This window comes from Acanthochromis polyacanthus, chromosome 6 (genome assembly GCF_021347895.1).
Source record: "Acanthochromis polyacanthus isolate Apoly-LR-REF ecotype Palm Island chromosome 6, KAUST_Apoly_ChrSc, whole genome shotgun sequence".
In the NCBI taxonomy this organism is placed as follows: domain Eukaryota; kingdom Metazoa; phylum Chordata; class Actinopteri; family Pomacentridae; genus Acanthochromis; species Acanthochromis polyacanthus.
In genome coordinates, this window is record NC_067118.1 from 24,731,350 (window position 1) to 24,758,958 (window position 27,609).

The 27,609-nt window shown below is 40.0% G+C and overlaps 1 protein-coding gene and 1 long non-coding RNA gene across 4 annotated transcripts in view; one reads left to right on the forward strand and one right to left on the reverse strand.

Moving 5' to 3' along the window:
- LOC110948315 (uncharacterized) overlaps nucleotides 1-27,609 on the forward strand; it is a 41,734-nt gene that overhangs the window by 9,064 nt on the left and 5,061 nt on the right. The gene's annotated exons all lie outside the window — the stretch shown is intronic.
- Nucleotides 256-27,493, reverse strand: LOC110948313 (ankyrin repeat domain-containing protein SOWAHC). Of its 2 annotated transcripts, none has more exons than XR_007942690.1 (12): nucleotides 27,115-27,493; nucleotides 19,797-19,858; nucleotides 17,300-17,509; nucleotides 16,517-16,606; nucleotides 10,905-10,961; nucleotides 10,495-10,596; nucleotides 7,966-9,176; nucleotides 5,525-5,611; nucleotides 3,886-4,276; nucleotides 3,611-3,683; nucleotides 3,146-3,241; nucleotides 256-2,402 (listed from the first exon to the last, which is right to left on the reverse strand). XR_007942690.1 is itself a non-coding variant. In XM_022189787.2 (12 exons), the coding sequence occupies exons 1-12, from the start codon at nucleotides 27,245-27,247 to the stop codon at nucleotides 2,230-2,232; spliced, it is 1,104 nt and encodes a 367-aa protein (XP_022045479.1). In that variant the 5' UTR covers nucleotides 27,248-27,458; the 3' UTR covers nucleotides 256-2,229. The 2 variants fall into 2 exon arrangements, 1 of the variants encoding a protein (XP_022045479.1); XM_022189787.2 differs by lacking the exon at nucleotides 3,886-4,276 and having other exon boundaries at nucleotides 5,519-5,611; nucleotides 7,966-7,968; nucleotides 9,165-9,176; nucleotides 27,115-27,458.

Here is a 27,609-nt window from a genome sequence, read left to right on the forward strand (position 1 = left end):
CATTTCTCTCAAATATTGTTCACAAATCTGTCTAAATCTGTGATAGTGAGCACTTCTCCTTTGCTGAGATAATCCATCCCACCTCACAGGTGTTCCATATCAAGATGCTGATTAGACACCATGATTAGTGCACAAGTGTGCCTCGTTTGTTTTTTTAACAGTGTAGATAATTGTATTTGTGCCAGTGAAGTGTTTGTGTCGGAACTGAACAGTCCGAATGCAACAGTGTTTGTGGCAGAAAATACAAGGATGCACTTTCATATAAAAAACTTTTTAATTCCAAAATATTTTCATTTTACAAACATTATGGGGAAAAAAGTAACAGGTTGGCTCTTTCATTTATACAATTAGCTGATAATACTAAAAACTTTAACAAATGGCACTGAATTATAAACAAAAGTGAGCATCTTCCATGACAAATGACTATAGTGAACAATAAAAAAAGCCTTTAAAACCTTCAAACAAGGCAATATAGCAGTGCAGGTTGTCTGTTTTCTTTGCAAAAGTTTACAGGCACTTTGATACACAGCAGGTGCATGAATCAAGCACAGTTAGCTAAAAATCTCAAGCTTGACATGTGTTTGTAAGAAGCCTTTATCGAGTACCAGAGCAGCACTCCATCTCCAGGTACATCAGTCTAAAAACATAGTTATTAAAGATTTAAAATCTGCAGCTATGCTCTTGATTCTTCATTCTAATAAATCTCAAACACTGACTCTCTGCACCATGACAAAAAACAATGGTGTATTTCTTCTCTCTCAGTGGCTCAGATTTAAAGATGTATGTTTAAACCAAATTAGGAAATCCTGAAACGGCTACATCACAACTGACATTTACCAGTTTATTGATTTATCTGTTTTTTTGTTGATTTATCCGTCCATCAAGTCACATTATTGACTCGTAGTATTTTAGTACAAGCTGGGTTAATCAGCGGTGCATTCATGAACGTTATCTGGTATCTGAGAATCACGACTTCTCTGACAAGCAGGGCTGCATTCACAAGATAATGATTAGAGAGGGAAGTAGGTAAGACAAGGGGGGAGGGTTTCGTATTTTTTCTGTTTGCTGAGCGGCGGGTACCCTGACTGCATTATGAAGGCAGGGAAAGACCAATCACCACAGATTTATATTTTCATTAAATGTTTCCTTCTAAAGTATTTAAAAATCAGCGCAAAATGGAACAGAATTTCAAATAAATGATACTGTGGGTACATATTAAGGTTAGGGCACATTTTGAAATTCTTATCCTTTACTTTTCTCACTTTGGTTTCCAGTTAAAATGCTTGAATTTTATCAGTGTTGTTTTAAGTCACTGAGTGGAGGATTCTGCAGTTTTATTCAGTATAAATTAAAGGCTTTCATAAAAAGTGAAACATAAGGTTTAACCCTCCTCACAGCATCAATAATTTTTCAAAGAATTCATTTACTACATAATTAACATTTTGACCAGGATGCGAAGTTTAAGTGCACATTTTTACAAGGCTGTGACATTCAGAATTATTAAATTATCCTTTAACGGCTTCATCTGGTGAAATTCTATACGTGTATATCTTCTTTTCTTTTTGGCTCCACTGTTGTCCAAAAATGATTAAATGTAGATCAATACTGTAGTAATACTGCTGCTTAAGTACGCACCAGTGCAACAAATGTGGAGCTGAAAATAGTCCTTACAAATGCACCAACTCAAATATCTAAAAACTACAGACGCCACTGTTTTAGAAGAGAGTTTATCTGTTTTAAAAAACAAAGTGGTGTATTCCTGACCAGTTCCAGACACTTTTCCAGTCCAGTTGTCTCCTTCTTGCCAGATTTACTTATTTTACACAAATGCAAAGTCAAGCTTAAAGAATCATGTTGCCTGAGCTCATGTAAAATTGTAAGGCTCCATGAGTAACATTTAGCGAGACGTACTAAATTTAAAGGCTTCGAAAATACTTCTGTGGTGAGCATAAATGTTGATAATAACACATCTGAGCAAAGCATCACTTGTAACGGTTCTCATTAAAAGTTAAAGCCTTTGTGTTTCCTGCTCGTAAGAGCTGTTTAGGTGAGTGTTTGTGAGCATTAGTATCAATGGAATGAGTGTCCATGTCTGTGAGTGCCCATAATAAATATACACATATTACTACCTGTTACATACACATGTTTAAACATGTATGAGCATAAGTACGAGCTGTATAAGTGGGTGCAGAGTCAGAAATCGTCCCTGGGTCTTTTTTTTTTTTTTCCTCAGCGGGAGAATTTTCTGGGTCTAAACGCTGGAAGGACGAGCTGATGTGACGCCGTTCTCTCCTCCTCTATGGGAGCGAGCTCCTCTGCTGAGCCCCACTTCTTCTTGGAGTGGAACAGCGATGCCAGCTTCCGGTTCTTGTTCCGCTCTCTGGCCTGAGTGACTTGAAACTCTGGGACCAGAAGAAACAAAAATTCACTGATGAGAAAAAACAAATATAACTCAAACATGTCTTCTGTCGGCGTGATACAGGTAGAAGGACACAAAGATACAACAAGGAAAGATGCCAAAATTACTCGAAAAGATAAAAACATAACACTAAAAGACACAAAAATAACTCAAAAAGATGCAAGAATTTATACTAAAAGATGCTGAAATAAGACTAAAAGACACAAAATGGCATATTCTGTTTCTATTCGATTCTAAAAATGCCACAAAAAATGCCAAAATTACACTAAAATACTGAAAAATGACAATTGATGCGAATGTAAAAAAGCTACAAAAATATCACTAAAGCTGCAAAAATGACAAGAAAAGGTGCAAAAATGACACAAGAAGGTGCAAAAATGACACAGATGCAAAATGACACAAAAAGATGCAAAAATGTGACTAAAGGTACAAAAATGACAAGAAAATGTGCAAAAATGTCACCAAAAGATGTAAAATGACACTAGGTTACATTCATACAACTTCATAATAAAACATTTCAATCCAGCAATGCAAGGTGCTTCACGGGAGCAAGAAAAATACAAGTATTTCATTTCAGTTTCACTAAACAGAGAATAAAAGAAAATATGAAAAGAACACCCGAAAACCACCACAATGATAAATAATAGCTGCAAAAATTCACTTCTTGTACTGATTCATTTGTCAGTAAGTAATGATCAAGCAGCAGTGAAAGTCTAATGAACTCACGCAGCTCGCAGTCTTCCTCTGGACCTTCTGGTTCTTTGATGTTCAGATAATGGTCGGCAAGATGGCCACTGTAGTCCCGCAGGTTTTCTTTAGCTCCTGATAAGAAGAAGAAAAAATCAGTGAGACAAGTCATAGAGGGTAGCAGATAAGCTGCTTGACTGACACCTTACACCTAAAGCTTTAAGGAACAACATAATCTAAAGATAAACACGACTACCTACAAGAGGCTGCATCCTGCTGTCACTCTTTATCTGATTGACAGCTTTTACATGAGTCAAAGAAAAAAGATTTTCTTTGTCGGAAAAGACTGCATTAACACTTATATTTTTGCTCAAGCGTCCTTTGAGGAACACAAAACTGGGACTTTTCAATTAGTTTCTTAAGGCTTCACATGCCAAACAACAATGTAACTGTGCATTTTGTGTGGTGATATCCCTGCGAGTATTAGACAAAAGCGCATTTTACCGTACGTCCCTACGAGCAGGTCGAGAATGTGCCGATGACCGTGTAATGCTGCAATGTGTAAAGGTGTGTATCCCTGCAGAGCGGAAAGAAACGTCAAACAAGGAAAACATGCATAAAGAAGACCCACACATAAAGACACCATGGCAAGCAAACACATCCTTAACACTCAGTTCACTGACACATAAAGGACTTAAGAGTGGAAAATCTACATTTTTGCTCAGTGTAGAGTCGAGAGGAATAACTGTGACAAAGTGCTGCAAGGGTTCAGTACTTACCCCCTAGCGTTTCCCAGGCACCAAACACAGCCAATGAAAACAGCGTGGAAAAAAAATATACAAATTAGCAAAAGGTTATGGAAACACCAGATAATGATAAAAACATAATTGCTTGGTAATTCGCTGAAAATTGCATAGTTGTAGAGTTGTGCACGCTGGCACATAGACGCACTGTTTTGGGAAACAATTAACATGACATGACATGATTTATTAGCGGAGTCCTCCTGCAGCCCCGCAACATGTGCTGCTGTAATACATTTGCACAGCTGGATCTTCACAGAGATCATTACATCACTGAGGGGCACAACAGAAGAGGGCAGCGGCCATGTTTCCCCTTTCAAGTCCAACCACTTACTGTACGAAGCCAGAAAAAAGCCTGGATACTCACGTGCTGCAAGAAAGAAGAATAAACCAGTGACCATACATGTCGCACGAAAGCAAAACGCAACACACCACAGCACTAAAGAGGCACTCCAGTGATTTTACATTTCACTACTTTACTTGTGAAAACAGTTGTATTTGAAGCACGATTTACTTTCCATAGTGGAATCTATCCAGAGCCCTTTCCATACACTGTAAAAGAAAAACATTTTTTAACAGTTTTTACCAAATTCTTTGAAGAATTTACTGTTATTTTGCATTTTTTTTCCAGTTTTGGTAAATTAAACATATCTAGTACAATCACATAAAAAAATGTATTTAATCTATTTCTATAAATTATAAATCATTCTTTTACAGCATGTGGCTAGAAAGTTACACCATTTAACTGTATTTATATCAACTAAAAAAAAATTTCTGACCCCATTCTCATTTTTTTCTTTTTTTACAGTGGTCATTGTGAGCATTTATACTTCCCCACTGATGTATATGCATATAACTGTGTACTCCCTTTCTGGCTCATGAACAGTCTTGTTAATAGAGCCTCTTCGCCCTCTAGCATTCACCCGTAGCTGTCGTGCAGGTCTCCCAAGACATGCTAGTCTGTGTTCACTTCTGTCACCCTCATCCACATCTGCAGACCTCCCCTGGTGGAGTCTACAGCCAGCAGGGAACAGTTGTTGCTCTAGCAAGACGGGCTTTGCAGTCTAAAAACAGCCACGACTCTGTGTCCCCAAACATTTCCACCCAAGCAACACACTCCCAGCGATCTGCTCCAAGGATTGGTGAACTTTAGGTGCACAGAGGCTGGTTAGGGGTTTGGGTCTACCTCTGCTTTAAGCCCTGTGACTGAATGTTTCTCATCAAAATGCACCCTGGGAGTCGTAGTTAACATCTACTTCAAAATTTGTTAAGTACACAACCTTCTCCTTTTAATCAAAGAACCAGATGCAGCCTAACACAGTGGGTTATGGTTTGGTTTGATGAAGCAACCATGAAGGTTTCACATGTTGAAGTACTTCAACTTTGACTTGTGTAACACTGTTTATGGAAAAATGAAAAGGGCTTCTACAACCAGTGCTGCACAAAATACCTTTTTTCACTTGGCAACGCTATGAAAAATACGTCAGAGTTGCATTAATCTCAGCCTCTTAAGCTGCTTTGATCTATTTTTCACAAATTACAGACTTTATTGATGTGAAACGCTAAGTAGCTGGAGTGCCCCTTTAAAAGCATGAATGAAAACAAAAACTACACTCACTGATTTAGTGTTGACATCGGCACCGGCGTTAACCACCAGAGTGGCCATGTCCTCATTGCCATGTTTGGCCGCCCAGTGCAGAGCTGTCTGTTTGCAATAAGGAAAGACGAGGTGTTACTCACACAATATGCTCCATCATTTGCAACGGCAATGTTACAAGCTGTGGACGCTGAGCAGGGCAGCTTCTGATTGGCTGTCTGAGGGCAGCGGGCCAGCTGTGCACGGAGGGGAGTGGACGGATGGAGGGATGGTAAGAAGGAGGGATGGAGAGATGGTTTCCTGCCATCTAACGGGGCCTAATTACAAAACAACACAGCACTGTGCCCACGGTTGGGGGGCCCAGCCGCCTGTCACCCGGGGGAAGATTGATGATGTTGGTGTGACCCGCAGAGGGGAGACCCACCCAGACATCAGCACACTACTGTCAGCACACGTCAGGGAGGGAAACACGAGCCCCCTCCAATACAAGAGATGAAGCCACATGTCTTCACGCAGAGACAATAAAATATGTTTGCAGATGTGGAAGTAATGGACACATGTACGCACGACACGCAGTCACAAACCAAACCGTGTCCACCTGTCTGACTGCAGCTGTGATCTGCTATGTTTTTCCTGCCCTCTTTAAGCTGCATAATTGTGGGCTATCAACAGGTGAAAGCAGTGTAGGTGCAGATGTCAGCTCAGTAACCACATCCATCCACTCTGCAGGCTGAGTCTTCAAACAGAAACCACCTCACAATTACATATTAACTGGACGGATAAAAACCCTAGAACTTCAGTTTTTGTTATTCGTGTTTTTACTTTGGTCAACTGGACACGCTTTCACGCTGAAAGCTACTTTTCTTAGCCTCACTAGAGTAGAAAAACTACTCGTCCCTCTCTTACTATTCCTGGTGTTGATTTCACATCAGCTCTGCCACCGAAGCAATCTGAAATATGCTTTTAACAAGTAAAAGCAGCTCTGAAAGCGCTGCTGTTTGATCACATTTACATGAATTCAACAGATGCGTTTTGAAAGTTTCTGCTGCTCTTTATTTCAAATTTCAAACCATTAAAACTGAGTCACAGAACTTTTATTTTCCTAAAGTAAAATACCTGGCAACCAATGAAAAACTCAGAAGATCATTAAGGAAAACCTGCAGCCATTTTAAAGGTCTTTGCACAGCCCCGAAAGACTGAAAAAAATGCTCAGCTTTAAGTAGATTTTTAAGCTGTTTCCTACATTGTGGCTGCAATTCCTGATGCAAACAAGGAGAGTTGAAAAATGATGATGTTAGATGTATACGCGGTGAACCTGATTTTAAAGATGCTACTGCACTGATATTGCTGAAAGTTTATTTTAACACCTGGCAAAGAAATATAGTTGCCTGTGCTTGCGAAACGGGTTAAGCGATTATTAGAGTCAATAATTAAGGTTGCTACCCTCGCTACAAGAAGCACCAGCTTGTTAAATGAATTATTAACATTTTGTTAAAGCACAACAACAGGTAACATCGAAGTTGTTGTGCAATCAGCAAAGTGAAATTGCAGCATTTTGTATTTTGATCTCAAAAATGAAAACTGGGTCAGAATAAACTGGCCGCAGCATAGCGCAATCGCTTTCCACACAGGTAACGTGGACATTAACCTCTGAGGTTTGTATTTTAAATTTAGTTTTTAAAGTTTTATTTACTAAGCTCATGCCACACATTCAGAAGCATTCAAAAATATGATTGGGGTATTTCAGAATGTGATTAATGCTTTTAAATAGTTATTTGTCTGTTTACTCGACTGGGAAATTATTCATTAGGAATCCCTGCATTAAAATTTCATCTGGATGTTTGGGAGAGTCTTTGGCTACTCTGGAAACACCTCGACCAGGTGTTTATTTTAGAACAAACGGATGCTTTGCTCTGTGACTTGAATGTAATCCTAATACAAACTGACACAAGGTCACTGCTTGAGTGAGTCCTTTTGTGTTTAGCGGCTCTTGTGCTAATCGCAGCGCAACAAGCAGCAGCTCGCAGCAGAAAAACTTCTCCAATTCCCTGAAGGGCATGAGGAAGCGATATGTAGCTACATCTCTCCGTGTCGCACGTCTGGCAGACAGATTGTGATAGATGCTGTCTGGCTGGAGTATCTCCATCTCCTTTGTCGGTCTCCTGTCACCTCTGAAGACAGATTGGCCAAAAGGCTGTTTGACAGGCGGCTCAGCAGGTTTCCCAGCGGGCCGCAGTGATGGACGAGGCTGAACAGGATGCTGCGTCTTCCCTTCCTGCGCCACTCGTTTCTGTTCCTGCCCGCTGAGGTGGCCCCCACCTGTCCGATCGCCACGCGCCCCCCTCCCCCCCAGTGAAGGAAGTGGTGGCTAAAGAGGACTGATATCGACAGGACACAAAGGGCCTGTGTTCCCTGGATATGTAGGAAGGCAGAGAGGAGTGATGGGCTAATGATGTACTTACAAACTGTGCGGCGGAGGAAGTTCGTCACAGCAGGGACGGAGGCCGACGTCATGAGGAGAGCAGAAAGAGAAGAAAAAAAGAAAAGGGGGACGTGAGACTCAGGAATGAAGAGTGCTGGATTTAGGTGAGATGACCTGTGCTGGTGCCTTTACTTTTAAGCCGGTGTACCTTCAAGGCACTGTTTGAAGAGCATATCTATAAATCCACCTGATCCTCACAAACATTTGGTCAGAGCAGGAAACACTTAAGTCCTCCCAGGATGAAGAGTAATCCCTTCAGTCCTGCTCAAACATGTGATTTAGATGCTGTTATGTGGGACACGAGGCTAAACTTATGTGGAGTGAAATCAAACCGTGGCGGACGCAGGTGAAATATAACAACTCCTAGTTGTAAAGAGTGTTTCCAGGAGACTTTTTTGAGTGTGCGATCTCTCTGGAACGGCGTCCAACTCTGGTGAACAGGGAAAGGCTGAGGGCTAAAGGGAACATCAAAGAGGCCTGAGGGGGACTTAGCACCTTCCCAGGGACACAACCAGCATTGTTCTACAATTAATCCCAGCCTGCTCTATTACTTTCAGATTATCTTTAAGTGGGTGAAGTCTTTGTGGGGCATTAAGACTCTCCTTAATCCCCCTCCCCCCCGATCTCCCTACACTTCAATGGCGGCCGTGCTATCTTGTCCCGGCGGAGATGGCTCAGGCTTAGAAGGTGGTCTGCCATGGCCACAGGACGGTGTGAGAACTGTGACACAGGGGAGGGACAACAAACATGAGCTCAAATCTCTTAAGCGCACAGGGAGACAAATAAAAGGATTTGGGTTGTCAGGGGGGCACAGGAGCTAAAAAGCTATCTTTCATAATCCTTTTGATAGTGGACCTTTGAAATGCGCGATCTGGATGTTTTAACACAGGCTTCTCAGAACGCTATTAAGGGGAAAATCACAGCAGAATGAGCTTGTGAAGTTACGCAAGCAACGCGCAGGTTTTAGAATGAGGAATCACGGCTGATGAATTGAAGAAATTTGTAAAAGCGAGCTGAAAATGACGATGTGTGACGGATGGAACGTACCCCCTGAGAGCGGCAGTCATGGTCACAACCAGGAGTCAGTGCAGGGCAAAATGAGAAAGTGAAAAGCTTCAGGTCAGACAAAAATCATGTAACAATAACACAGCTGGTAATAAAACTGTATGAGATACTCACTGAGGTGAAGTCCTGGTTTGCCACACCAAAAAGGGCAGGAGAAACAAAAGCAAATATGAGTGAAATCCTCTTAAAACTGAGATTTTAGATAAAAAAGTTTGTGTATTTGGTATTTGTGTTACATGTCAGAAAAATTCCATTTTATCGCAACTTGAATCTCACTTTTGCAGTCGCAGTCGTCACATTATAAGCATTTCTTCACTAAAATGATTGAAGTTTGAGAAGTAAAGAAATAAAAGTAAGGAGACAAATAGTTCCAGGAGCTTTAGGGCCCCCTTTTCTCTTTGCTCTTTACTTTTCTGCCGCATGTGAACTGGGAAGATTAGATCAGATGATAGATTAAAAAAAAAAAAATCCAAACAGGCAACATAGTTCTCAATGTCGTTTGTCAAAAACTTTTGAAAAAGGATAGTCTCTTTGGCCATCTCTGACAAAAAAGTAGAGACGTCTTTGGGAATTTTGTTTTGATTCGTTGTTGCCCTTTAAGTACACAGAGGTGGGTTGACACTTACTAATTTATGTTATTTTTTCCAGCCTTTTTGAGCCCTCTTCACTTCAAATTGACAGCAGATATGTGAAATTTCAAGAATCCAAAAAAACATCTGGGCTCTGTTAAAAACTGCAACCAAATGAATTCTGTATCCACTCAAGGTGTCACAATCCAAAGCCAAAATCTCTTTTTTGTTAAGCACATTTTTTTTCTACAACCAACATTCAATATCATGGGATTTATCATAGTTTGGGCAGCAAAACTGCACTAGTTTTATGTCTCTGATGTAGAGTAGCCATTGGTACTCTGGATGTGTTTTTTCTAGGTTCTGATAACTCTTCTGAGAAAACTTATAAAGTGCACTTTGGTTAAATTTCCATGGTTCATATCACCATGTTGGATAGGTGGTTGGTATTAGCAAAAAAAACAACTGAGCCAAACTAAATTTTGCCTTAAGACTGTGACACCTGGAGTGGATACAAAGTTCATTTGGTTGCAGTTTTTAAAAAATGAACTCAAGTGTGTTTTTAACCCCTTAAAAGTGTTGTGTGTCTATCTCTGTCCTTGTGAAGTTATGAGGGCTCAAAAATGTTGGGAAAGAACAACACAACTTATGTACTTCAAGGACCTGTAAGTATGAAAATATTCATGGCATCAATGTAAAATGTTGCATGGCTTTATTGAATGTACTAAAGTTATTGTACCTAAAAAATCTGCTGTTTCTGAGGGGGTCAGTTGGGAACTTTATTCAAATTTAGCTGACCAACATATGGTCAAAAAAAGAAAAATCATCATAAACTGGAAATGTCCTGTGAGCGCCCGAGCAGAGGGCGGCGCTACCTTCTTGTTTGCCAGCGAGGGGTCCTGTCTGAGCAGCTGAGAGAGGTCAGGGACTCGAGCGCCGGCAGCAGAGTAGATCCACTCTTTCTCTATAGGATCCAGCTAGAACACAGACACACATCCTGTTGTGGGCTCTTTTGATAGTGCTGAGGCCACAAACCTCTAATCCATTTCCTACAAGCCACCGAGTCACAGCCAACTGACACATTGTGGGAGACGCCCATGATGACGCTACACTGAGCTCAACAGTTCACACTTATTTGTTTAGCGAGGACTGTTATTGCACGGAGTGTGGACGCGGATTTACAGTAGCAAAAATTGTGAGCGGGAGAAACAAGAATGTACTCTGGAGACTTGAAATGTTTTACCTGCTTGGTAAAAATCAAGCAAAACAACAAAAGAGGACTTACAGCAACTGCAGCGGAGCCCATACTGCCTGTACACTCGTCGTCCTGCTCCGACTCCGACTGAAACACACAAAACAAAGTGTGTTACCGAAGCTGAAATATAACACGAGCTAACTGCACCGTATCAGTAATAGCGCTCCCACAGCATGACCCCACATCACACACTGCTCACGCTGCTGTGATGTTTTCCAGCCGATGAGACGCGACCAAAAGGGTGTCAGACAGATAGAGGCAATGAGACAGCGAGGCAGAGGTGGCAGCTTCACACATAGGGGGGAATGAACAACAATCCAATTAACAATTAACCAAAAAAAACAACACGCCTGCAGTCAGATTGTGTTTTGTTTTTTTTAACCCATCATTTTAGCCCGAGAGAAAAACTCCACAAATAATGACCACAGCCTGTAACAGTGTAAAGGTGTCATTTTTGGCTGATTTATGTGAGAATGGAGAGTTTTCTTTTCTTCTTTCTCGATCCTTTTGACGAGGACTTCAGTGCTAATTGTTCTCAGATCCACGCAGACATGATGTTCAAACACTCGACCCTTTCATGTCGCTTGCACAAACTGCCACATGTCAGCGCGCCGAACATGAAAAGTGGAGGGGTGGTATTTATCCAGCCTATTCCACTCGACACACGTCCATTTTTTTTTTAGCACTTGTGGCGAAGACCAGTAATAAGAAGCAGAGGAAACTAAATAATATTGTTGGGCATGAAGGAAGACAACTGCAGAGAGCAGAAGAATTGAAGCAAAAAAAAACCTTTCACAACTTCAGATTTCTGTCTGTAGTTAATTTTGAAGCTTACAACTGTTATTTTCACTATCAGTTGTAACTTTTTCCAGCGTTTTTGAGCCTTCATAATTTTGTAAGTTCAGCAGACAGGCAAATTATATTTTTATGGCTGGAAACTCATTTGAGTGCTACCAAATCAGTTTTACATCCATTCTAGGTGTGACAATCAAAAGCCCAAATCATTTTTTTTGTGCAGCCTGATTTTTTTGTATAACACTGAGCGTTTCAACGGAGAAAACTTAATAAAGTGGCTAAACTTTCAAGAGTCATATCACCATGTGGTACAAATTTTTAGTTAAAGCAAGCTTTTTAAAAAAATAAAAATAAAAGTCACATTTGTTCTGATGTCTTAAACTGATTGCAACCAGGATTAACCAATACCAAATGCTAATCTTCAGCTGCAACATGTGGCTGTTAAATGTTGCACTTGTCAGATTAATGCAACTTTAAATCATGTCAGTAAAAAGGTTTCCCATCAGGAGAAGGGTGTCAGAATATCCACGGAAACTTCTTAAATATCTCCAGCAGCAGTATCTACATCTTTTTTCTTCACTTTATCTAAATGATTTAAAAAACAGGCATCTCCATGTGAAGTACAGAACGACACATTTTTCTTCAGTAAACTTGTTGCTGGTCTGTGGAAGACAAACTAAGGATGACAACCATTTTAATAAATGTTCACAAATAACTTTAACATTTGTAGTCTGGGTCTTATTTTCACTGATCTACCAACATACATGCCAGCACTGATAAATTGGTAGAGTGTTAACTGGAGAGCATAGTAACCAATGTGAATTTTTGGCACTTTACAGAGGAAAAAACACACACTAAGAAACCAGGCAGAGATAATGGCTTCCTCCAGGATTCATGTTCCTAACAGAGTTGTCATGCATTTGCGGTATTGTATAATGCTGGTAAATTAACAGCACAGTTTGTTGTCCTTCAGTGCAGTGAACAAACCAGGCAGCTTCTACATCTGTCAATACCGGACTGAATGTCCCAAATACAAAGTTTACACAAATACAAAGTCCCTACAGTGAGTAAAACCTTAAACAAACACACTTAATGTGACTGTGCTGCTATATTAACACACTCCACCATATTTCATCTATCCCTTGTCCAGCCCGTCAAGGAAAGCCACATATCTCATCTCTTTAATGGGCACAAATGATTATTATCTTTCTAATGATGTCCAACATGTTGCTGCTTAACATAATAACAGGCAGCTTAATTAAAATGCAGATTCTCCCCCGGACAGGTCCTCCTCCCACTCAGATTTGACACACTGTGGGTTACAAATCCAGGTAATTACTTAGCACCACCTGGTGGGTGAAAGGAGGAACCACTGGAGTGAAGGTGCTGATCGGGGAGTCAGTGGATTTCCACATTCTCCGAAAATGTTTCTTCTTCCTCTGAACAAGTACAGCAAGAATGTAATGAATCATTTGAAAACCAAGCAGATTGTTTGTTGCTTCTGTCACATCTTTACTCACTGTGGCCTGATTTTCTACCACAATACAAAGTAATGTGCTGCTATGGAAACAACACGTCCAGGGCTTGAAGCAGAGAAAACTCAAACATGTCGACTGTGTAGTATGACAGTTATAATGCCATGAATCATGCAGAAAGAACGAAATCAAAGTGTAACTTCTGTAATTGCCAATAGGTGTTACAAACATTATTGGGAGAAAAGGTGACCCTACATACTATAGATATTTTACTGCTTGTGAAAACAACCTGCAGTTCAGCTGAAAAGTCCCTGAATTTTTGTCTTGTGATTGGTGGTTGCAGCTGAGTCAGTCATTGCTTCTTGGTTGTCTCAGGCTGCTCAGAGTTTTTATTTTTTTATTTTTACAGAATCTGGTTAAAACTAAGGTTTATTTTTTTTGTCAAATTTTTAAACCAGACATGTGAAACAAAGTAATTGTGACAAAATATCACAATTTGAAGCCTCGATTTGGTGACATTTTTTGCAGATGAATAATTCAGGGACCATCGGAGAGCTGAATATCTGACAGTTCTTCCTGTTTCCACAATTTCTGCCTCAGATAAATGGTGTGAATTTGACCACTCAAACTAAAAACAACAGCATACTATTCAAACCCACCAGCAAGTTTTGAGGTTCAGAAGATGAAATGTTGAAAATGAGCCATCAGTGAACTCTCAGTAATTCATTATGAAAAGTTTACAAGACGTAAATTAAAATGGAATTGAAAAGGTGCCAGTAACCAGCAGCATGTATTGGAAAAGTTTGGTCTGACAAGAAAAACGTCCTAAATGAGTTCAATTTTATTTGAACAAAAGTTTTTGAAACCTTGGAGAAAAAACAAAAAAGGTAAAATATGGATTGTGTCAGAAGAAGTGAAAATGAAGGTAGACGCTCAGAGGTTAGGCACCTCAAGACAAGCAACTGTGGACATTAACTGAAGAACAGAGTGCAAACAGTTGAAAAGAACGTGGAAATAGTGGCTGAAGAATTTGTGTTAGTTTTGTGTAGCTGTTTTTACACCAGTGAATGGAAACGATTCTAACAATGACGTAATATTATCACAGTTAGCTCAAATAATAGCAAACAGGTAATTATGTAGCATCTCTAGCTACAAGTCCTTTTGATTTGTCATCACTGGTTCTAAGTAAAGCCTCCAAAAAAGTATTGAATCTGGAAAATCCTCCTTCAATGACTTTTCTTTCATATAAGCCACACAGTTTAATATTAATTCATGCCGCAAATACTTATAAGGCACCTTCAGGAAAATAGCCTCCACATCATCGCTACACAGGAGGTTCCCATACATGAAAACCAAGATTAAGCAGCATTAATCTGATAGGCCCTTCATGCTGTTTCCATGTTTGTGTCATAATGGGATGACAGACTATTATGGACTTTAGCGAAAAAAGGTACAGAATAACCTCATATCCTGCAGCTAAACCAGTTAAACCAAGCAGACAATTATTTTCCTTATTAATCAACCTGACGGTTATTTCCCTTGTTAATTGTTTTGTCTAGGAAAAAACAATCACAATTTCCCAGAGCTAAAGGTGATGTCTTCTAATTGCTTTTTTTTAGTTCAAAACCTAAAAATATTCATTGTACTATCACAGAAAGCAGTTAATTGTTGACATTTCTGCTCATAAAACAAATGAAACCATTAGTGTAGATTGTGCCAGGTACATTGCGTTGCCCATTAGTGAACCAATAGATTCAGCTCTAAACCCCAGAATCAAATTTCTGCTATGATTGACTAGAAATGAAACAATCAAGCCTCAAACTAAATGTTAACTTCAACACACATGCTTACACGTGCAAATAGCGAAAACAGGGCTACTCTGTGCCCGTATCTACCAGGTGACAAACCGCCTTTAAAGTCCTTGGATATAGGATATTTAAAATTCCTGCTTCAACCATCTGTTACAAAGACAGCATTCTATCATTCAGACACATCACTTTTACATTAATAATCCTCACGGCTTCATTCAGACATCCCCACCACAGTGACAGAAAGAGCCGCGGGATTCAGACAATATTTGTTATTCACGCAAGACTGTACAGTACAGATCCTGACTCCATGTTGGAGATAATTTATAGGTAACAAGTGATGGTATGGGCACTGCTGTTTCATTGTTCTACGTATACAAATGCAGGCCACTCTCTCTCTCTTTGGAGATGCTCATGTGGATCCTGCTGCTGTTTGATGTTAAAAAAACTTAAAGGAAAGACTCCTACAAACAGCTGGAAGCAACAAACTAAACTGAACCTTCTGTGAAGATCTTTTAGAAACAACATAATTACATTCATTTTTGGAGGGTATTGATGAGCTGTTCCTGTATGTTTTTATGGTGGGAAAGTTTTCTTATTACTGGGCATTTCAATCTGTAGCCTAATAGATATGAAATTGGAGAGCAAAGTGAATAAGAAAGTTGTTAGGGGACTTTGTTTTTAGTGATGTTTTAGAAGCAATATTGGTACTTGTTACGACCCTGGGTTGCTGTGCTCCTCCCCTCCTCTGTTTAACCTGTATTGTGTTCAGCTGCAAGCCCATCCTGCACCCTCATTCGCCCCGCCTTCATGTTCTAGACCCACCCACAACCGCTGGAGCTGAAGCTGGATTCGAGCACAAGGAAAGACCACCTCCAGTCACAGTTCTTGCTGACATTTAAAAGGCTCATTCAACAGTTCTTAACAGGACGAGTTCAGCTGTCTGAAGAACCTGTGAATATTTGTGCTTCTGTTGGGTAAAAGTTAGCTAGGCACCTTTGAATTGTGACAGAAGAAACACTGTTGGAGAATTCTGTTGGTCTTCAATTAGGGGTGCTACTTCTGTGTGTTTTGGTTAAGAGTTTGCTTTGTATTGATCTTCTTTTTTCAGTGGGTTTTTATAAAATCAACTTCTGAGAATAGTTTGCTCTCTGTTATGTTTATTTTGTTTTATCATTTGCTTTTAACCCCCTCACTTTCTGTGTTTGTTACCATCTTTCAAAAATAAATCCTGTCAACCACTCTGGAACTCAGCATCGTTTCGCTTTCTTTCTGCTACTGTCCGGTTAACCGAGACAGCTGGGTCGTAACAGTAGTAAAACGTGTAACAAAATCACTTCACACAACTCCTAGTTGAGTGAAGTGATCCCGTTTCTTGTACATGTCCACTTGATAATCTGACAGTGCAGTTCGTACTTATACCGTGTTAAAAAAGACACAAAAAAATTACGATTGCAATTTTTACAGAAAAGTGAGCAGAGTGTGCATTCCAACCTGAAGTCGACATGTCAGAAACAGAAAGAAGTGCATCTCTGAAAGGAGCTAAAATCAGCCAAACTGTCACCTTTGAGCCTGAGTCTCTGTCCAGCTCATCCTCTCCGTTGCTTTGTGTCGAGGGATCCTGGGTTTGGACGGCAGGAAGAGTCTGCTGGTCCTACAGGAGAACAGACATGATGTGCGATGAACTTTCTGTGATCTCAGTGTCAACAGGCCAAACATTCAGCTGTGAAAGTGCTGGTTAACAGCCAGCATTAGTACTTTGCTTGCTGTTTTCCACTGATCACCATCTGGGTGTGGACAGATAATGTTTGCTTTAGTGCCTGTTTGAACAAAGCATGTGTGAAGGCACTCAACCAGCAGAATGACATACATTAAATCTTCCAAGTCTCTGATTAAATGCTCGAGTTTATTGCACTAACAATATGTAAACGTACTTCCAGAGGGATTAATGTGCTTTAAACCGGCACATAGTGTTCATTCTAACAACTGTCCAGTGCTTTTTTGCATTAGATTTAAATAGCTCTGCCCTTTATGTAAAGACATAAGTCCTTTGACCTTTTCTGTCTTCTCCTAGCAGCTAACTCAGATTTGCTGAAGCAAAATAGCTTTTTATTTCTCATCCACAGTGGTTCTCTGTGTAAACTATCATTAAGGGCTGACACACGCTGAGATAGTAAAGAAAAGATGGAGAACACTAACAAAGAGGGCTTTGTTTGGAAATAAATACGTCACTCGTATAAAGAGTGAACATGGTGAGCTGAGGCAAAGCAGAACTAGCATTTCAGCACACAGTGTTGTTGCTGAATCCTGTTAGTCTCACAGAATATCAAGTCGATTTTAAATTCACCTCTGTAGCGCCGTCAGACTCTCCACATAACATCGCCTCATCCTTCTGTTCCTTCTGGTGAGGAGAAGATGATGAGTCCCACTGTACAGAGGCTGGTGGTCTGGCTGGGCTCTGGTGTCTCTGTCGGTCCCCATCTGTCCCCTGATGTTTGGTGTCTCGATCCTGCAACAAGTGCCTGTATTTCTTCTTTAGGACTAGATACTTCTCACCCTGTGACGGACAGTCAAGCAGAACAAACATGCATTTAAAAGTCCAATCTGGCAAAGTGCAAAAATGACAGAGACGAAAAGGAGTATTTATTGACTGGGTGAAAATAAATAGCTATTGTGGAAATGCATTTCAAGACATTGAATCTTGTGCAATATGATGTCAGTCAGCAGCTTTGGAACCCTACTGTTGATGCACTGAGACAGCTTCTTTGTAGTTTGTGGTGTGGTGGTCAGGATTACCAAACAGATGTGGAAATGAATGTAAATTTAAAATAACTTCTAGATCTTGACAAGCTGTTTTGATAATAAAGCAAAATACTACATTGTTCATTTCCAGATATCTCAGATTGAATGTTTTGTGCCTTTGTAGATAAACTGTGATCTGTAAGTCGTGCTGTTTAAATGATGAACTGAGACATAATATTGTTGAAATTGTACTTTATTTCTCTGAAGAAATTTCAGGTTGTTCATAATGTTTTGTGAAAAGATATTTCATTCAATGTGAACATTTTCAGAATTGTTTTTTTTTTTTGTACTGAATAAAGAGAAAAAATTTAGAGTTGTGGTTTTTTTTTAGAGGTTATTATGCTCTGATTTTACCGGTCTAGCACACTTCAAATCAAAATGGACTGTATGAGGCCCCTGAACTAAAATGAGTTTGACACCGCTGGTCTCACTGGAAGCTATCAGACACAGTTTCTCATATTTACTGTGTGCTCATCGTACTTCTGCTGTGCTGCACACATGTAAGAAATTTTGAGCCCAGTTGTGCAGCATAAAAGGTCAAGTTAGTTACTTGCACTTGGGCTAAAATGGCCATCAAACTATATTTTTAGCTTATCTGAACTACTTCTCCAGTGTGAGGTTTTGCTTCTTTTCTCTGTTGTATCTTATTGTACATTAAATATCTTTGAATTTTGAATCGTCAATCAAATTGAACAAGGCCTTAAAAGACACCACTGTGAGCTTGTATACATTTCTGAATGACAGTTTTCGTCTTTTTTTTAAATTAACTGAGTCTGTATTTACTATAATACGCATTAATTTTAGCCCTAGTTCAACATAAATTCTGCTGGAGTATGACAGGACTGGTTTCTGGTATCAAGTAAAGATCTTACAAACTCAGCTTTCCAGTCACTGTTTACTTTTTCAAACAGCAGTGAGATTTTTGTTGTTGTCGGTAGCTTGTATCTATGTTTTAGCTGACTGGATGAATGCAAAAAAAATAGCTTGGCCTTAAATGGTTAAAGGAATAATTTGGTATCTTTGGAAATGCATTGCTTTGGTGAAAAAAGTTGATCGGTCAATAAGAAAATCACTACGACTGTCAGATCTGTCAGTTAAGTTTGAAGCGAAAGCAACAACACAATAAGCTTCATACCATAAAGACTGGAACCGAGGGAAAACAGCTACTCTGGCTTCAGCATCATAGTTTGTTGCACGGTGTTTTGCAGTGATCTTTGTTTTAATTAGCACTGAACAGAGAGCTGAGCTGACTGTCTACCTTCATGCTTCACAGAGGCTCTGTCAGACATGCATTTTTCTGTGGTGTTCTGATGACATCTGCATGTGTTGCCTTCATATCTGAATCAGCATCATGCTCACTTTCCATAAAGGAATGCCAACAGGTCAGACCTGAAAACATTTATGTTTCCATTTCAGCATGGCACAAGTCTGAATTGCATGCAGATTTAGTTGTGGGAAGAGTCAAAGCACACACTAATCAGGCTGCTATTAGCTGCTGTGAGACTGTAAAACCCCCCAAAATATCTGTAATAAAATGATGATATGAAGGAAAAATACTTGGACTTTAGTAAACAGATCAGATGTTTACAGTAAAACAAAAATGGAGCTCATGACTCAAGATAATTTAACTGCAGCTTATAAATTATGGCTCTGTGTGTGAAACAGCTCAGAAATCTACAATGAAGATGAATGTACAGTGTCATTAGCCATTATTTTCTGACAGAACTCAACTGGGTTTGGCTTGTTAATTCTTACTGGAACATGTAGTCATAATGTGCAAATATTTCATAAAAACTGTTTCCTGAAACATGAAAACTGCAGCTGGTGTCTCTTGTGAGAAACCAGCGGGTACAAACAGTTCTGTAAAAAGAAAAAAAAACAGATATACCCACTCCTAGTTTTAGTCACAGGAGTTTAACTGAACGTTTCCTAGCAGTGACACAGTAGCCTGGTAATGCCTCAGTGTACAAATATGACTAAAGAAATCCATGAGAGCACAGATTTTCCCACAAAAGGTAAAACTATTTGAAGAGTTCACTTACATTCTCTGACTTCACCACAGCGATGCGGTCGATGATGAGCTTGAATTCCTCTCTGTATTTAGCTGCAGAGGAAAGAATTTGAGGTGAAAAACTGGAAACTAAATATAGCTTCAAATGTTGAAGAGTCAGTGATACATGAGTGGTTCCAAAACATAAAAAGTCAAACAAGGCTTAAAGAAAATTGCACAGACTAAGCTTTGCTGTGTGGGTGGCAAGAAGAAGCACGAACAAAAGAATGCCCAAGGATGGTTTGTACAATAGATCATAAATAACTGACTGATAATTCTAGATTCAGACGCAGCGGAAATGTGTCTGTTATCACTATACTCTTAAAAGCTATTCAAGGAAGCTATTCCAACCATTTAATTAAATCAACGGTTACAAGATTAAAAGGTTGATTTGTTAATTTAGATAAACCTTTGAGCTGCAAACATTATTCTAACAGGTCACGTTGACATAATTATGTTAGTACTTGCATAAACTTGATATTGTATGAAATTTAAACTTATTTCTGCATTAGTTCATTTAAAACAAAATTTAAGTCGAGAGAAGTTAAGGATTATTCCATCGCAGATCATCAGCAGCTTTCTACACAATAATCTCCGAATTGCTTGAAACTTTTTCATCTTTAAGTATGGATAAGATGGTATTTGATAAATTTAAGGCTTCTTTTCTCACTGTTCTTTGACCCAATTCCAAAAACACTTTTCTTTGCACATTACATTTGAGGATATGTTTTGGGGACAATAGCTAAGGAAACATACAGATAAAACTTTCACTGTTAAACTTGAGAACTATTTCAAGACTCCAGAACTCTGTTGTGCTTAGATAAGGTTATCTGCAAATATTACTGCTTTTGTGGTAGAGTTCATTATACCTTCTCAATCGGCTATGAAAGATACACGGAAATGGCTGTCTTTTATATTTCCTGACCAAATATTTCATGTTACCACATTGTATATGTTTAGTTTTATATTACTGTGACATGCAACTACATACAGTTAAGAAAAAATGACTAGTTGACTTTATGTTTTTTTTATTCATGTGTCCTCAAAGATTGAACTTTACATGACAGCTTCAGCTCATTGATAATCAGATTCTATTCAATGTACTTGTCCAGTATTATAGATTCTAAATCAATTGGATTAGGAGAAATAACACGTAAAATTTTATTTAGCTTTAATAGTTCCTGAGATATTGCTGGTCAAATGCAGCCTCAAATTTCAGTGTGTGAAAAAATATGCTGATGGGTCAACATTTTTTTATGTTCTCAGAATGTTTTTGGTATATCAATCTAAATTTTCACAAATATCTTCATAAAAATCCATATTTTCTGCTGTAAGAATTTTCAGCAAATCAGAGACTGTCGAGCAGAATCTTTTTTTTACAAATGTGATGATTTGAGATGGAACGACCCTTGAAACTGCTAGTGTGTTAGTTGAACATTATTTGAGTTGAAATCAGAAAGTTTTTATGTCTCAAAGAGACTGCTGCAAACTGATGCATTAATTACACTGCCAAGGAACACGGCAGAGTTATGTGACGATCGACGTACGTTTGTCTGTGCACAACATTACTCAAAAACAGAGTAACGGATTTGGATGAATTTTTCAGGAAAGGTCAGAAATGACACAAGGACCACCTCACTAGATTTTGGCAGTGATGTGGCTTATACTCTGGATCCACAGATTTGTTAAAGATTTCTGTATCATTGTGAGATAGCGACAGGGTGTCCCTACGTCAGCTGCCTGCTGACAATCACATGATTGCGATCCTACTACAAATCATATGGATACTTATCTGTCAGAAATGTTACAAGCAACAATTGATTACACTTTGGGGGTGTTTCTGAGTCCCATCAATTCCCGCTGCAACATAGTTATGTCATGTGATTCGGTATCCGTAGATAATCCGTACACATGCATAACACACACCTGTGCTCAGCACAAGGTGATTTTTTATCAAAGATTTCATCCATCAGAAATGATACAAAGACTGAGCAACCTTGATGGAGTACTGCGCTCTGTGTGTGCTTTTCTTGTTTGCATTTGTTGAGCTGAAAAATTATTTTTGAGAGTGTAGTGTATGTTTGGTTTGTGAGTTACAGTCTATTGGAGGAGCTGCTGGTTTCTGTTACTTCTTCTAAAGTAAGAAGTAAGATGAGGGAGGTCTCTACACCAGTGCATGTCAGGTTGACCCTGCAGCTCACACTGCAAGACAAAAACTGTTGCTTCAACTATCTTTAATCTAAATAGAGAGGAAATAGGTTCCCCTCCAGAGCCAAACAGATCTTAGTGCCTCCCTAAAGGCAAAAACCTCAGTGAATCATTGCTACAGATGACAAAGCCCATCAGACCTCTGCCCTTTGTCTACACCAGTGAGCACATACTTTGACTTATCACAGACGTCTACACAAGCATTTTCCAGGGGTAGGTATTTCATTCATGCCTAGGTGTGCATTGGCATGCAGCTCAGGACAATTGAAGTGTTTCCTCTTCCTGATGTGGACGGAAAAAACGTTGAGACAGTTGCACGACTTCCCAACAACAGGAAACCCAAAGGAAGCAGCCACTTACATCTGCCTCAACAAAAGAATTCCTCACTTAGCCCAGAGAGTAACATAGCATACGTACTAGTCATTTATTAGCCAGAGGTCTGCACAAACAAGCGACTCGCACAATCGCACACATGTACATGCAGCCTCCCCCCATCCTCCTCCCAACGAGCACCGCTACACCTCCCACCATGCCCCAGTTTATGCGAGCTGATGAAAAAGCGCCCCCATTAGAGGTCCACATCCAGTCATGCATGTGGACTTAATTATGATTAAAACACTATCATCACAATTACGACACGGAAAGCCGCCACCACATGCTACGACAGACTTTAAATGTGTGGGAAGCACTTTTCTAATTGGACGTTGGTGTCAGATGGCAGAGTATCAGGACAGCTCTAAACCTCTGTGAACAACTGCAGTGCTGACATAGCATCTGGACAGTACATGCTGGCAACTGCAGCGCAAGGTCACTTTGGATAATCATTGGAGGAGGTTGAAATATGTTTGTATTTCAGGCAGAGCCAAAGGTACAGAAGGCACTGCTGAGCGGTTAGATCACTTCAAAACTGTAATTTAGCGACACATATGTTGTTATTAATCCTTTCAATGTAATGTAATTCATGAGCCATAAAATGCTACACTGCTGAGCTAAAACACCGCCTCAGCTTTATGTGGTCTCGTCTGTTCTGTTGCTTCAAGTGGCTAATCTTAGCAAACAGCAAATATGTCCATAGGATCTATGACTTCAGCGTTTGATTCATTGTCGAATAAAGCTAGCCTAGCTGCACTAGACCCATGTTTCTGAAGGCACAAGGGTCTAGGGCCGCTCGACAGGGAGGGAGGCGGGCTAAAAGGTTGTCTTTCAAATCACTCTGCAGCAATTGGGTAGGTATACAACCAATCAGTGCAACGAATAGGCTGACGGAGTTCCTAGAGCGCCGGCGGATTGTGGCTAAGTCCCATTAGCTTCCCAACCAGCGGAGCCAACTGGTATATTAAGGATTTGCCATATCCCGTCGGCATAAGTCCAAATACGTCTTTCTTCTCAATGAAACACTTCAGTGCCGTCCTTTGTTTATCTTTCAAGTTGAATTTTAGCTTCAAATCTTTAAGGGCTGTGGCCAAAGCCGAGTCGAAAGATAACTGTTTATTGTGCGCCGGTTGTTTCTGTCAGAATCGTCGCGCCTCTGTCGTCACTTAGTTACACCCACCTTCTGACTCTACACTTCATGGTGATTGGTCCGGCCAGTTTTAGGAGAATTCAGCCTCGAGCCTTATGGAGGGTAACTAGACCCACCCTGGCAGAGAATTAAATTCGTTGCCGTGGGTTGTCTAGCGCGGCTAGGCTAGATGAAAGCAGCAATGCAATGCATTCTGGTCATTTCAAGTGTTTCAAAAGACGAGGCGCCATGTTTCCTGCTCCTCATTTGCATAAAGTTGGGGTTGAGGCAACTTTATTGCAAATCAGGGTTGTCCAGCCTTCACTTTACACCTGTGTAAACTCAGGAAAAACTTTTAAACTCATTTATAATGACAGATTCAGCTATTGTGTGGCTTAATTCTCAAATGATTAAACACATTTCATAATATAATCAAAAGCTTGCAAAGGAGCGGCAATATTGGTCCTGTTTGAAAGCATCCGTTCAATCAGGTGCAGACAGTGTTTGTTGCAGGAGGATGTAGCGGTTTCATCTCAAATCAGTTGTCAGATGTTTGGAAGCTGTGCAACACCTCGCCTTTGAGAACAGCCCCTGTGGACCATTACTGAGCCGGTCTGAAGACACTTCTCTACTTGTGTTGCTGCCATTCATCAATAAACATTTCAGTGATGTATAAAGGAGCTTATTTCATTATCCATTAAATATTTATTACAACACTCCCTGCACATGTACATCTCTGTACAACCTGTATAGAAGCTACACAAACAGCTGAATCTGTTATGCATAAATATGTATAAATCTAACAGTCATGTTTATGTTAGGGATCCCTGTACAGCTTTGTTGTCCCTGTTTTGTATATCCATGTGTGTATTTCTCCCTGAACATTGTTGTGTATTATGAGACGCTTGACCCAAGGTTAAATTCCTTGTGTGAGTGCACATACTTGCCGGATAAGGATTGCATTCGACAAAAGTTGAAATTCTAAAAGTAAAACAAATGGTAAACACATGGTTCCCCACCAGTACATGTATTTATTTTTTCAGGCCTGGATGTATTCAGAGAACCTGATACTGTCTCACCACATTCTTCTAATCATGTTTCTGCAGAAAAAGGTTCGGAAATTAAATGTGAAGTTAGCTTAGTTTTCATTTTGGTGGCTGTCATTTGTTGTGCTGTCCATTTCTTAAACCTTTAATAGAGTGAAACCCTGCAATGCCCTCTGAGGATCAACCAAAGCATTGTTTCTGTTTTGTGGTGAGCATTAATATGAATTTAATACTTTCTTTAAACTGCTATAAAACAATATCTGGTCCTCCCAGTAGGAGACAACGAGCATTTCTCCTGTTAAGATACTTTCTTTAATGTGTCACTGTCTCTGTAATGTCATCTACACCACACTGTACATGTGTTTGCTAAGGCTGTAAATAACTTTCTGTATTCTACTTTGGCTTTGATGCAGCTGCTCCTCATTGCACCATCTGACTGGTTACCCATCATGAGTAATAGCCATATTATATTTTTATGAGATTTTTGAAATATTGAGGTAGAAAAGTAAATGGAAATTACAAAAATTGGAAAAACTTCCCAGATTTTGGTATAAGAAAGGGTGTTATTTGGACAGTTTGGGGGATGCTCCAAACTGGGACAAGATTTCATTGCCTCTGGGAATGTAAAGAAACTAAGTTGTTTTGGCGGACTGTATGTAGAGAGATCGGTCTAGTGATAGGGCAGCAACTCCTTCTTCCTTCTGAGCCCGCTGCTGTGCCTATTGGGGCTAATACCAGATTCTTTAAAGGTACACAATGAGGTAGTACAGTTTCTTTTAATGTTGTCTTGGAAGGCTGTAATGACTAACTGGGGTTGGTGTCGATCCCATTCAACTGTGGAAGTCTCTAATATCTGAGGTTATTATTTTAGAAAGCCTGGGGTACTGTATTGGTGGTGGAATTCATCTTTTTACAACAAAATGGGGAAGAATGATTAATATTTTGGGTATTCAGTGCAGAATGAAAAGAACTGACTTGGTTAAGGGATTGGTCTGTGTAATGACAAAAGAACCTCCTGATTGCTGTGCTTTGTTCTTTCCTGTATCTATTTTTTTTCTGGTGCTGTGAATTGTATCTTGGACCCCACTATGACTGTAATACGTATACTATGAACTCTTGTTTTTTTCTTCTTTTATTCTCTGTTCTGAAAGTTAAAAAGGGGGTTTTATACTGGCTTATGGTGTTTTTTTTTAATATTATCATTGTAAGAGAGTTACTGCACTTCATGGGAGATGAAAAGCTCCTTTCTAAATTGACTTTCATGTCACAAACATTTAACGCATGTGACTGGTCAGCTGTTTATTTCATTGTCTTCATCTCCAGATAGCATGAAACATGACTGATAGCAGCTGACAATAATTGCAATTTTCCCCATTTGAACATGATTCCTCAAGACGTCTCTCCAATTTTCTCTCAGATGGCCAAACTTTTGTTTCTCCGCTTTTTCGTGTTGAGTTAGAGCCCATCTTGTGGCATTTTGCCGCCGTTCTTCGACATTTTCTCACTGTGGTCTCCATCCCCCCACTTTTAAAAACGAACTGACGCCCTTGGCCCTGATACAACAGTAGTAATAGTACTTTATCAGAAAACTGTGAAAAATGGCCAGTCCCCTGGATTCAGTGTATGTCCTTCAATGTCCTGACTTGTCCAAAAACATTACAATATTTACTGTAAGTTTTTCCACGACCAAGAAAAGCAGCAAGTTCTCTCATGCTACAAACTGTAACCACCAGTTTTTGGCCTTAATGCTTTAAATATCATTAAAATAGTCTCCAGATGCTATTTGGTCACATCAGATGAGGTGAGGCTGCAGCAGCAAAACTTCTCAATATAGACCTAAGCATACTGTGTATTTTAATTTTTAAAAGCTCTATTTTTTTAGTTTCTAACTGGACAGTTGTGTATTTCTTCTCCCTCAACAGCCATAAACTATCCTTTAAGTGAGATTCCTTGCAGCTCTGTTGCAATAGACCACACAGTTTTATCTTGGCGAACCGGGAGAGAAGCACAAACAGTTACACAACCAGAAAACATTTGTCAGTAAAAGTCAAATATGAGAAGAGTTGTGGCGTTACAAGTGATTCAGGACAGGATTGCATAAGTGTGTAGAGTTGGTGGGTGGAGAGCAACAGCAAAGAAAAAAATGATAGTCGTCACTTTTGTGTGTGAGAGGCCACAGGGCTTCATGTGACTCTGCATGGTGACATGTTCTGGTGATGGTTTGGTTCTGCTCCTGTGTTTAGTCACCAACTGGCCTGAGGGAGGAAATGACACAGTTCCTGCGCCGAGTCTTCGGAGGGCTTTTTAATGCAAACCAGATGTGTGCAGGGCGACAGAAACAATGGAAGTGTGTAAAAGCCGAGTGTTAGAGCCGACTCAGAGGGATGTGTGTTAGTGGAAAGATCAGGACTTCTCATGCAAACACGAGGTGGCCTCAGATTTTTTGCCATCTCACACGACAGAGCCTCATGATGCCGCATCACGTTCCGTCTCCCCCGTACTCGGCCTAATATTTTCACTGCGGTAAATCCACGATGCAACCAGTCAATACTTACCACGTAGCTGCAGGTCAGTGTGGCCAATGAAAGGCTTAAATGTCTTCAGTATATCTGCGTTTCTCACTCTGCCTGAATTGCCTCCGGTCGAGTAGAAATAATCCAGCAGCGACTCTTCACTCACATCACTCATCTCCGCTCGCTGTTCGGAGCGTCTCTACCGGCCGCTGGTGGTTTTGCCTGTGTCTTCTACAGATGTTTTCTACTCTTTGAGTGTTTTCCACTCTCCCATGAAGCTCTCCTCCTGGCTAATTTGTTATAGTACATGTCTAAACTTCACTCCACCCAGACGAGCTGACCGCTGCTGCGCCTCCTCCTGTTAACCCTTTAAAGACACCAGTCTGCCTCAGCGCTCAGCATCAGGAGGAGCTGCTGGGGCAACATTAGGCTAATAACACTGCACTGTACAGTACTGCATTACAAGCAAGTAAAAAGCCTGTACTGAGAAGTAAATGTGTGATGATAATGAGGCACATGCACTTCAATAATGAAAAG

Coding starts and splice junctions, on each gene's coding strand:
- LOC110948313 (XM_022189787.2), bottom strand. CDS start 27,247: ATGAGTGATGTGAGTGAAGAGTCGCTGCTGGATTATTTCTACTCGACC. Junction 16,607..17,299: donor AGTCTGACGGCGCTACAGAG/GTGAATTTAAAA, acceptor GTTCTCCTGTAG/GACCAGCAGACTCTTCCTGC. Junction 3,684..5,518: donor TCAACACTAAATCAGTGAGT/GTAGTTTTTGTT, acceptor TCCGCTCTGCAG/GGATACACACCTTTACACAT.